Genomic DNA, 12,654 nt, shown 5'->3' with positions numbered 1-12,654 from the left:
ATTATTGGATCTATGACAAAGCAACCTGTCAACGGCAGCTGTCAAAACGTCGATTGTTCTCCCTAATATGTTCTACAGGTTTTAAAGTTGACCGTTTTTTCCGTCTTGACAAAAAACGTACCGATATGCAGTAAACGTCAGAAACGTCATAAATGCATGCGAAATTACTCCTTTTATTGTAGAATTAATTAGGAACCGGTTGAAACTGGATCTGACTATTACGCGTCAGGTTGTCTGCACCCATCAAATCCACTTCCATTACATAGGCCCTAAACGTGTCCAGTTTAAAGCGGTTTAGTTCCCAGGTATAAAATAATCGGTCACTCTCAAAAAAAGACAAATATTTAACTTAAGCGTCTAGTACGGAGTACCTTAGTTGTACGTTCGAGTCCTTTACCAAGGCGGCCACCAGCACGCAATTTTGTGAGAAAATGAAGGCTTTCATCGCTCTACTTGTTGTTGCTTGTGCGTTCGTCTGTGTGGCCTGCCAGGGAATGGCAAATAGTGGACAGGCTGAATTTGCGAGGGCTCAGGCTCTTTCACATGTTGCACAATCCGCCGGAAATGGAAATAGTGGCTTCGACCTTATGACTTGGGCTCTTCTCAGTGGCTCAGGTAAGATATTTGTATTTTATTTACAATTATTTAGTATTTATCTGATTATATATACAGTCGAACCCCGATGGCTCGAACTCCAATGGATGGCGTTAATACCTCGAGCCCCGGAAAATTTGAGCCAAGCGAGAATGATAACGTTCAGTTTAAGGGAATCAGTCCTTAACATTCACTTCGAGCCAAACAGGAATTCGAGCCAAGCGAGTTCGAGCCAATGGGGTTCGACTGTATGTAATTCAGGCTGCCCTTTAGCTATTATTGTCAGTGTTTGCGTTAACTTAACACTCAGATTACTAGTCGGTTGATAGGGAATGCGCTTTTGTATATTTGGACTTACATTCGGAACACTTCGTCCATTTTCCATCGAAAACAACCGTGTGATTACATTTTAGCAGTTACTTAACTTAATGACTTTGCTCTCGGGAATCTTTATTTTTCATGCATAACACTTCACGGGTTATCAATTTAAGCAAAGTAATACAAAATACACGTTAAAACACTCCATGTAATTTATAGTGTTTTTTTAAAATCTTACGAACTACTTCTACTGATTTACCGGCATACATCCGAGGTTGCTTTCAATGGAAAATGGCCGAGGTGCTCTGAATGATTTGACTTAGTTTCCATTTGATTAACGTAAAAAGATACAACAAGAAATGCCTCCGTTAAACGCAGCAAAATTTAAATTATTCTATTTATAAAGTCAATGATATTCCGGCGTGGTTATTAGTTTTTCTATTCATATTTGGCACCTTTAAACAAATTGCCATATAATTAAACACTTCTTGACAAGTAGCAGTGAGTCATATTTACTTCATGCCAGTATCAGATCATATTCAATGGCTTATTGGTCAATAATTGTATAGCATTGCCCACCCACATTCAATAGTATTGTTAATGTCCTAAATGAACGATATTAATGGCGATTGATGATAGATGGGCATTCCATTCATCAGAGGTTCGACAAAGATAAATCTTCACATCGTATCATCGCTCTGGTGTACAAAAATATGGATGAGTCTTTAATGTACACCGTTTATTATATAAGTTTGAGACTTGTCATGTGACATTTTTAATAAAAAGCAGTTTGTATTCTAGGCCAAATCTCAATCTTAGAGTTTGATTTTCTAAAATTGAAATATGAAATACATACACTTAAATAGCCTTAGTGTTATAATATTCTATATATATATATTTATTTATTTATATATTTTTATTTATTTATTTATTTATTTATTTATTTATTTATTTATTTATTTATTTATTTATTTATTTATTTATTTATTTTTTTTTTTTTTTTTTTTTTTTTATTTCTATTTTTATTTTATTTATTTATTTCTATTTTTTATTTTATTTATTTATTTTTTTATTTATTTTCATGGGGGGGATGTTATATCAAGGCATACAAACTTTACATAGGCTTACAAACAAATCAGACAAGAAGAAAATTTGGGAGGGACTATTTGTTTAAATATAAGAACAGTAAATAGCGAGGATGAGAGTGGTCTAGTAGTATAGGTGTCCGCCCCCATCAAAAGGTTGTGGCTTCGACACTCACCAGGGATACCTTCTCATTGTTTCTCAAAAGGGACCGGTACTGATACATTCCCAATTATGTAAGTAAATTATTATATTATAAATGTTTTATATACATGTACAGACATCTTGTCATTTTCTTTTTCAGGAAGCGACGCCTTCAATACGATGTACCTTTGCGGGCAAAACATGTTCTTGTGTGCGTACGCCCTGCAGTAGATACCACTGTGTTGATGACGTCATTTCAACTATTGCGCGACGAAATTTGTCTTCGATGATTACGTCACTTCCGGATATCACGTTGATGTTGACAAGCTTTTTTTACCCTTGGACTCGTATACAAATCAATGATGCCTGTTATCTGTGATAAGATGTTAAAAAACACGAGTTCAAAGTCAAGATGAGATCTTAGAAGACGGCATACATATTTTCATATTTCCATGCATTTATGTCCTAAATTATATTGTTATCATTTCTCTACATGTTCTGTGTGTTCGTTTAAGCATTCCATCGCATCAAAAGGTATCGTGCAATAAGTAGCGTGCTGATAAGTTGCCACGTCATTACAATATGCTCATGCTAGGTATTGCACGGTACTCATCACTATTGTTCCTACGGCTAACTACACCAACTAACCTATTCGGAACTCCTCGGCCATTTTTTTCTCGAAAACAAACTCGGATGTATAGAAGTAGTTCGTATTTTTTAGTTATATCATTAATTAAATGTAAAGTTTTAGCTTGTATTTCTTGATCTAAGTTTTAATAATTGCCAGTGAAGTGTATTATTGCTAACATTAATAAGATTACCAATAGTTAAGTCATGAAGTTAAAGTGCTAAATTAAATTGCTACGCAATCTACTTATAGCGAACTTAAAACTACCGATTTCTGAGTATGTAAACCGTCCATATACACCCGAGGTTGTTTTTGAGAAAAATGACCGAGAAATTCCGAATGCAACCCACCACGTGGTCCGCGCTTGTTTAAAATACTTATGGGTGCACAATAGTAACTGTTCATAATTTTGAGACTAAGAAAAAAAATGAGATATTTTTCTTACGATGTAAGGGCAATATTCCCACTTATATTTATTCATAGATTACGAGGATGCTTGTCATTTCATATAGTATCAGTGCTATAAGGTATTCCTTCTTATTTATGAATCGTTTTTTTTCTCACTTGAACTGCTTGTTCATGTAAGACCACTGTAATGCATCTATGTACACACTTATTTATTAATAAATGTTTTTAATATGAAGTTTTTTTTTGTTGTTTAGTAATTACACTTGTCAATACCTTCTGGACAAAATATTAATACCGGAACACAAAACAAAACAAAATGACAGCGAGGAGACGTAACATAATTTTCAGTTAAAACATTCTACGTTGCAGTCAGAGCTTTAACCACGCAATGACTATTGTGTTTGTCATATAGACTAATATTATCTAAGAAATAGGTATATGGCATGAATTAAAATCTTAATGATTAAGAATGGGCGGAGTGAGCGTAGAGAACGAGCCATTCTTAGTCATTAAATTTTAATTTAGGTCATCTAACTGACTTAGAATACAACCTTATTGGCTGATACATTGTCAACGCAAAATCTGACCCATTGCGTATCGGGTGAGTGGCGGACCTTTAAACTTCTGCGGAAGTTGAAATTCTTAATGACTAAGCCTAGTACTTAATGATTGCCTATCTGCTTTTTTAGGCTGTAAATGTAGGTTGTTCTCTATTTATAAGACACCAATTTGTCCTCAAAGGTAAATTCGCTCGGGTCAAATAGACGCAGACTTTTACAGTGATGGAAAATGGCAAGGGTATGCATAAATTATGCAATGTGACAGAGTTTTCGTTCTGAATTGTATAATGAAAACAATAAAACTATAAGATGAGTTTTTTCTATGATCTATTAGGTTGGGTGAAGGATGGCCCTCATTCGGAACTCATCGGTCCTTTTCCATCGAAAACAACGTCGGATGTATTATTGCATAGATAATTATGATTCCCAAGACTAAAGTCATTAGGTTTAATTGCTAAATTGAAATTACTATGCGATCTACTTGCAGCGTAGTTAGAGCGTTTAGATATCTGACTTGTTAACCGTACATATACATCCTAGGCTGTTTTCGACGGAAAATGGCCGAGGCGTTCCGACTCAATAGTTTAATAGGATTCCGTACGAAATAACAAAAGCGAGAGAATGATAGTTTCATTCGGAACTCATCGGGCATTATTTATCAAAAACAAGATCTTATTTGCAGAACGATTTTAGTATAGACAGTATCGTGAATTATTTACAAATTACAGTCGAATCCCGTTGGCTCGAACTCGCTTGGCTCGAATTCCTCATTGGCTCGAACCAGATGCATGGGACTGGTTTCTTTATATTGAAGGTTAACAATCCCGCTTGACTCGAATTTTACGATGCTCGAGGTATTTTCGCCGGTCCCTGTGAGTTCGAGTCAACGGGGTTCGTCTGTACTTAAATATGTGTTATTTTGTATTTTAGTTCTGCATTGTAAGTTGGTGGTAAAAACCAGACATGCTTTGTTAAAGCTGCACTCTCACAGATTTACCATTTTTACAACTTTTTTTTCTTTTTTTTCTTGGAAAGAGCATTTTTTGGGTTAATACCTGCAAACCAATGATATAAGATTGCTAACAAAAAAATCAGAAGGTAGATTTTCATATTTCCGTTCGAAAATTAATGTTTTATGGCTTAAACCGTTACTATTCTTTTTAAGAATAATGCATAAAACATCTTTTTTGTACTTAAATATAAAAATCTGCGATCTGATTTTTTGTCAGCAGTCTTATATAACTGGTTTCTATGGATTTTCGCAAAAATTGTCTCGTTCCAAGACAAAAAAAAAAAAAAAAAAAAAAAAAAAAAATGTCAAAATGGTAAATCTGTGAGAGTGCAGCTTTAAGTAAGCCCAATTTATAAAATGTTTCAACGCAAGAAAAATTCCTCAAAAGTTCTTAAGTTTCTTAAAAAAAACATCTAAATAGTCCAATTTCCATTTTCAAAACCGAATTTGGGTATTAAATTCAGCAGTGTTAAACAGTTCAGCCTTTATTTTTGCAATATATGTTCACAAGTTAAGTCAAAGTTCCCCAATTACAGATTGTTCCGATGGATACACAAAATTAGGGATGTCAGCGTTTAGTTGGTGTAGTCTGTTCCGATGGATACTCGCAAACGGCTTTTTTGCTGTCAAGGCATTGTGCGTTCCTCCACTTAGTGTTTGGGCTCCCATTGAGCATATAACCACAGTTGTACTTCGACGTCGTCAACGGATAACCAGTTTCCCAGCTGAAACGCAGAACACAAATTACATCAAATCAATCTGAAATAAAACAACAACTCATAACAGTTCTTATTGACAGCAGACCGGTTAATGCTTATATGGAGACACTTGCATACATATAAACTCCATTCTCTATATTATAAAAGCTGCTTAGGCTATATCGAATTCATTATATGTTTAGTGTCAGGTTAAACAAAACCTACCGAAAAATAAGCAAATGTCTAGAAAACAAAATATAGCTGTCGCCATCCAATTAATACTTACGCTTTACGAAGAGATCTTTCACTACCCTATGAAAGCTTACGCTTTGCGAAGAGGGCTTTCACTACCCTATGAAAGCTTACGCTTTGCGAAGAGGACTTTCACTACCCTATGAAAGCTTACGCTTTGCGAAGAGGGCTTTCACTACCCTATAAAAGCTGACACTTTGCGAAGAGGGCTTTCACTACACTATAAAAGCTTACGCTTTGCGAAGAGGGCTTTCACTACCCTATAAAAAAGCTTAAGCGGGCTTTCACTACCCTATAAAAGCTTAAGCTTTGCGAAGAGGGCTTTCACTACCCTATAAAAGCTTCCGCTTTGCGAAGAGTGCTTTCACTACCATATAAAAACTTACGCTTTGCGAAAAGGGCTTTCACTACCATATAGCTTTCACTACCCTATAAAAGCTTACGCTTTGCGAAGAGGGCTTTCACTACCCTATAAAAGCATACGCATTGTGAAGCGAGCTTTCACTATCTTTAAAATAACTTACCCTGGGCAGCTTTTTTCCCAATAAACAATAATTGTGGGTTACTAATTTAAACATCCATCGCATCAATAGTTACCGAATGCAATTTACAGTCTCTATTTCAAAAATGCTTATATTGTGTTTCTAGCAGTATAACCTATACATGTTTTTCTCAGTCGCTTTCTTACATGTCTCAACCCCATGTATGTCTTCTTAGTAATGATACACGACTGTTCCCCATATATGCTTACTTTCTGTAGCTTAACGACTGATCCCCATATTTGCTTACTTTGTGAATTTACACGTCTTATTCCTAAACATGCTTACTTTGTGTAGCTACACGTTTCAACCCTATACATGCTTACTTTTTAGCTACACGTCTCAATCCCACACATGCTTACTTTTCGTAGCTACACGTCTCAACCCATATAGGCTTACTTTGTGTAGCTACACGTCCCAACCCCATACATGCTTACTTTGTGTAGCTACACGTCCCAACCCCATACATGCCACAAGTCCCTTACCCATAAAAGCTTACTTTGTGCAGTGACAAGTTCCTTTCCCATAAATGCTTACTTTGTAACTACAAGACTCTTTCCCATGAATGCTTAATTTGTGTTATAACAAGTCTGATTTCCATAGATATTTTCTTTGTGTCATAACAAGTCTCTTTCCTATAAATGCTTACTTTGTGTAGTGACAAGTCCCTTTCTCATAAATGCTTACTTTGTGTAGTGACATGTCACTTTCCCATAAATGCTTACTTTTTATGTTTACAAGTCTCTTTCACATAAATGCTTACTTTGTGCAGTGACAAGTCCCTTTCCAATAAAGGCTTACTTTGTGTAGTTACAAGTCCCTTTCCCATAAATTTTTACTTTGTGTAGTTACAAGTCCCTTTCCAATAAATGCTTACTTTGTGTAGTGACAAGTCCCTTTCCCATAAATGCTTACTTTGTGTAGTTACAAGTCCCTTTCCCATAAATGCTATCTTTTTATGTTTACAAGTCTCATTCACATAAATGCTAACTTTGTGTAGTGACAAGTCCCTTTCCCATTAATGCTTACTTTTTATGTTAATCTGACTCTTTCACATAAATGCTTACTTTGTCTAGTGACAAGTCCCTTTCCCACAAATTCTTACTTTTTATGTTTACAAGTCTCTTTCACATAAATGCTTACTTTGTGTAGTTACAAGTCCCTTTCCCATAAATGCTTACTCTGTGTAGTTACAAGTCCCTTTCCCATAAATGCTTACTTTGTGTAGTGACAAGTCCCTTTCCCATAAATGCTTACTTTGTGTAGTTACAATTCCCTTTCCAATAAATGCTTACTTTGTTCAGTGACAAGCCCCTTTCACATAAATGCTTACATTGTGTAACTGCAAGCCACTTTCTAATAAATGCTTACTTTGTGTAGTGACAAGACCCTTTCCCATAAATGCTTACTTTGTGTAGTTACAAGCCCCTTTCCTATAAATGCTCACTTTTTATGTTTACAAGTCTCATTCACATAAATGCTAACTTTGTTTAGTGACAAGTCCCTTTCCCATTAATGCTTACTTTTTATGTTTATCTGACTCTTTCCCATAAATGCTTACTTTTTATGTCTACAAGTCTCGTTCACATAAATGCTTACTTTGTGTAGTAACAAGTCCCTTTCCAATAAATGCTTACTTTGTTCAGTGACAAGCCCCTTTCACATAAATGCTTACATTGTGTAACTGCAAGCCCCTTTCTAATAAATGCTTACTTTGTGTAGTTACAAGTGCCTTTCCTATAAATGCTAACTTTTTATGTTTACAAGTCTCATTCACATAAATGCTTACTTTGTGCAGTGACAAGTCCCTTTCCCACAAATGCTAACTTTTTATGTTTACAAGTCTCTTTCAAATAAATGCTTACTTTGTGTATTTACAAGTCCCTTTCCCATAAATGCTTACTTTGTGTAGTTACAATTCCATTTCCCATAAATGCTTACTTTTTATGTCTACAAGTCTCTATCACATAAATGCTTACTTTGTGTAGTGACAAGTCCCTTTCTCATAAATGCTTACTTTGTGTAGTAACAAGTCCCTTTCCAATAAATTCTTACTTTGTTCAGTGACAAGCCCCTTTCACATAAATGCTTACATTGTGTAACTGCAAGCCCCTTTCTAATAAATGCTTACTTTGTGTAGTGACAAGACCCTTTCCCATAAATGCTTACTTTTTGTAACTGCAATCCCCTTTTACATAAATGCTTACTTTTGTGTAACTACAAGACTCTTTCCCATAAATGCTTGCTTTGTGTAACTACAAGACTCTTTCCCATAAATGCTTACTTTGTGTAGTGACAAGTTCCTTTCCCAACAATGCTTACTCTGTGAAGTGACAAGTCCCTTTCTCATAAATGCTTACTTTGTGTAGTAACAAGTCCCTTTCCAATAAATTCTTACTTTGTTCAGTGACAAGCCCCTTTCACATAAATGCTTACATTGTGTAACTGCAAGCCCCTTTCTAATAAATGCTTACTTTGTGTAGTGACAAGACCCTTTCCCATGAATGCTTACTTTTTGTAACTGCAATCCCCTTTTACATAAATGCTTACTTTTGTGTAACTACAAGACTCTTTCCCATAAATGCTTGCTTTGTGTAACTACAAGACTCTTTCCCATAAATGCTTACTTTGTGTTACTACAAGACTCATTCCCATAATATTTACTTTTGTGTAACTACAAGTCCCTTTCACATAAATGCTTACTTTGTTTAGCTACAAGTCCCTTTCGCATAAATGCTTACTCTGTAGTAGCTACAAGTCCTTTCCTCTTAAATGCTTACTTTGTTTAACTACAAGACTCTTTCCCATAATTGCTTTCATTATGTAACTACAAGACTCTTTCCCATAATTGCTTTCATTATGTAACTACAAGACAAAAATGCTTACTTTGTGTTACCACAAGACTCTTTCCCATAAATGCTTACTTTGTGTAGCTACAAGTCCCTTTCACAAAAATGCTTACTTTGTGTTACCACAAGACTCTTTCCCATAAATGCTTACTTTGAGTAGCTACAAGTCCCTTTCACATAAATGCTTACTTTTGTTTAATTACAAGTCCCTTTCACATAAATGCTTACTGTGTAGTAGCTTCAACTCCTTTCCTCTTAAATACTTACATTTTGTAACTACAAGACTCTCTCCAATAAATCCGTACTTTTGTGTAATTACAAGTCCCTTTCGCATAAATGCTTACTTTTGTGTAATAACAAGACTCTTTCCCAGAATTGCTTTCACTGTGTAACTACAAGTCCTTTCACATAAATGCTTACTTTTGTGTAACTACAGGACTCTTATCCAAAAATGCTTACTTTGTGTAGGTACATGTCCTTTTCCGATAAATGCTTACTGTGTAGTAGCTACAAGTCCTTTCCTCTTAAATTCTTACTTTGTGTAACAACAAGACTCTGTCCCATAATGCTTACTTTTGTGTAAGTAAAAGAATCTTTTCCATAAATGCTTACTTTATGTAGGCATAAGACTATTTCCCATAAATGCTTACTTTGTGATGATACAGGTCCCTTGTCCATAAATGCTTACTTTATGTAGGTACAGGGTATAGGGCCCTTGCCTATAAATGCTTACTTTGTGTAGATACAGGTCCCTTTCACATAAATGCTTACTTTGTGTAACTTCAAGGCTCGTTCTCATAATGCTTACTTTGTGTAACTACAAGTAACTTTCACATAAATGCTTACTTTTGTGGTAATACAAGTCTCGTTCACATAAATGCTTACTTTGTGTAACTACAAGTAACTTTCACATAAATGCTTACTTTTGTGGTAATACAAGTCTCTTTCACATAAATGCTTACTTTTGTGTAACTACATGTCCCTTTCCCATAATGCTTACTTTGTGTAGGTTTGGGGCCCTTGCCCATAATTGATCCAGCCTCCGTTGCCTGCTACATATTCACCAAATGTGTTTGTTATCCCAATCCACACTGTATCCGTCGTCGTTCCTGAATCGTAATTAAACGGTGATTAACATTGCAAGTTTACTTTATGTTTAAGAACTCGTCGTTATAGTAGTTTATAAGAGATTATTCGTGGTATATAAATTTCTTGACATATTCCACTCATGTTAATAACGGAAAAAAATAAACCCCGTTTCCGCAGAACGGGCTGTGCGAGGGTTGGGATGAAACTTATACGAGCAGCTTGCACATCAGTTAAACAAATGATTGTCCAAAAAATGTATTTTTACTCGAACTATTTTGTGAGTGTTGGATAAAAGTAGTTCCATACAGGTACTTTATAATATTTGCTTGTTGGCAACATAACGATTTTTCATTGCCAAATAGTTGGATTATCCTATCTGGGGTAGAGAATAGTAAGTTTAAACTTTAAGAGAAGAGGGAAGTACGAAAACTCTTACCACCAAGTTTTGAAACCAAGTACGATTCAACCTGAGCTTGCTTCTCAGCGCTGTCTATTACGACAAGTGTAGCTCCATACCCACGGCAAAGAATCTGAAAATGAACGGTCAAATGAATGATAAAAAACACAGTGAATCGCGACGGGCGAAGATAAAATGCCCGTATGGAACTTCTTTTAATGGTCACCTTATTGTAATTACCTCCCTTGCTGAAGACTGTCGTCTGTAGCATCAGGGAAACCTTGTCTTGTGGCAATATTTAGAATGCTAGTTAATTATTTCTCGCTTCAAATGTCACCAGAAAACAGTTTTCACGCACCTTTCAAGAAATAATGCTTCACTCTCCTTAGAACTATTTAAAGACCGATCAGACCATTTACATACTCTGAATCACTGCGCGAATATCCATGACAACCACGAATTATCGCATATCCGTACGCAATTATTTTCACTAAGCACAAAAGAGTTCCAGCAAAAAAAATACATTTTTACTTAATTTTGTTTAACTGAGGTGGGAGAAAAAGCATCTACCATAGCCGCTCGTGTAAGATAGGTTCATCCCGACCCTCGCGCAGAGTGTTTTAGAGGAAACTCGGTAAACCTCGTTTCCGCGAAACACCCTACGCTCGGGTCGGAATGAACCTATCTTACACTCTCGGTCATGGAAGATACTTATAGTCTCAAGTGACTAAATTAGAATGATGACGCCTGTAATGTGACTTGTTTTAAAGGTTCATAGTGGTACTAAGGTAGTGGACGCTTTTTTCATAACATGGTCAAGAAAGTATAAGAACCCTTGGCCTAAGCGTTCGGAACCCGATTTTCAGTTGCAGGTTATCAAAGGTCACTACGACATTGCCCTTGACCTAATGATCTCCAAATCAAAAGGCTTTATTTGCTGAGCATAACAAACCTGCCTACAACGTTAAAGAACCCTGCGAATACTGGTTTTTCACATATTGATCGGAAACTGTCGGGACGTACGGATTGATGGACGGATGGACGATCAAATAACTATATGCCACCTATTGGGGCATAACAATACCAGGTGCTGTATGAGTAACAATTGTAAACTTAAGGTTAAATGTTTATAGTTATGAGTTAAGTGTGACAAAAGCTTTGCATGAATGATGGAAATTCTATACTCTATACAAACCGTTGTCAGTGACCTCCCTTAAACATCCAAAATATATGATTGATTAAGGAAAGGAAGTAAGAAAAATCCGGATATTGTTCATTATATATTGCGATGTTTCTTTTCGAGATATTTTGGTTTTATGGTCAAGTTCACTAAACGAATGTTAAACATCGGTAAAGTATTATTTCTTTAGGTTTAAAACTAACAAGTAAATCGCTAAGCCACACTCACTCTCATTAAATTAAAGCGGTATACATGTATACTTATTGATTTTGTGCCCTATATCTTACTGATGCTTGCATCCAGCTTTCAGTGTTCACGTTCATGGCCAGGCAATAGTTTGAATCATCCGATTCAGTGAAGCCTGGTCTCGTACATGCGCATTGTGCATCTGGAAAATAAAAAGAAGCAGCATTTATGTTTTTAGAATATAAGTGGCCGATTGCGCAACAGAGAATTAATCTTACTTAAGAGTACAAGGATCAAACGTCAGATGACACAGGGTCAACCATTTAATGACGTACACATATACACGGAGAGCATTTAAACAATGTTTATCGAAAATTATGCGTTTTCCATACACTGGCAACTAGTATAAAAACAAAACAAGATACAACAAATACAGCATCAAGACAATGTGTTCCGATAAATATTGGGTTTCGACACGCAGTAAATAACTAGACACCCTTAAAATGCCACACAGACAGCGCCTATACAACGTGTACCGATAACTATGGGGTTTCGACACACGGGTAATTATCTAGACTCGCACAAGATGTCACACATACGGCGACTATACAACGTGTACCGATAAATATGGGGTTTTGACACACGGGTAATTATCTAGACTCGCACAAGATGCCAAACATACAGCGACTATACAGTGCATACCGATAAATATGGGGT

The 12,654-nt window shown here is 35.9% G+C and overlaps 1 protein-coding gene across 1 annotated transcript; it reads right to left on the bottom strand.

Moving 5' to 3' along the window:
* Nucleotides 1-5,299: 5,299 nt before the first annotated feature.
* LOC128245616 (regenerating islet-derived protein 3-gamma-like) lies at nucleotides 5,300-12,076 on the bottom strand. The gene is made up of 4 exons (XM_052963819.1): nucleotides 12,039-12,076; nucleotides 10,611-10,704; nucleotides 10,086-10,194; nucleotides 5,300-5,472 (listed from the first exon to the last, which is right to left on the bottom strand). Exons 1-4 carry the CDS (start codon nucleotides 12,072-12,074, stop codon nucleotides 5,316-5,318), a joined length of 396 nt encoding a protein of 131 aa, XP_052819779.1. The 5' UTR covers nucleotides 12,075-12,076; the 3' UTR covers nucleotides 5,300-5,315.
* Between the last annotated feature and the right edge of the window lie 578 nt (nucleotides 12,077-12,654).

Source organism: Mya arenaria, chromosome 9 (genome assembly GCF_026914265.1).
Source record: "Mya arenaria isolate MELC-2E11 chromosome 9, ASM2691426v1".
Lineage (NCBI taxonomy): Eukaryota > Metazoa > Mollusca > Bivalvia > Myida > Myidae > Mya > Mya arenaria.
Note: the sequence above shows the minus strand (reverse complement) of the source record. Positions and strands in the feature narration are given on the sequence as shown.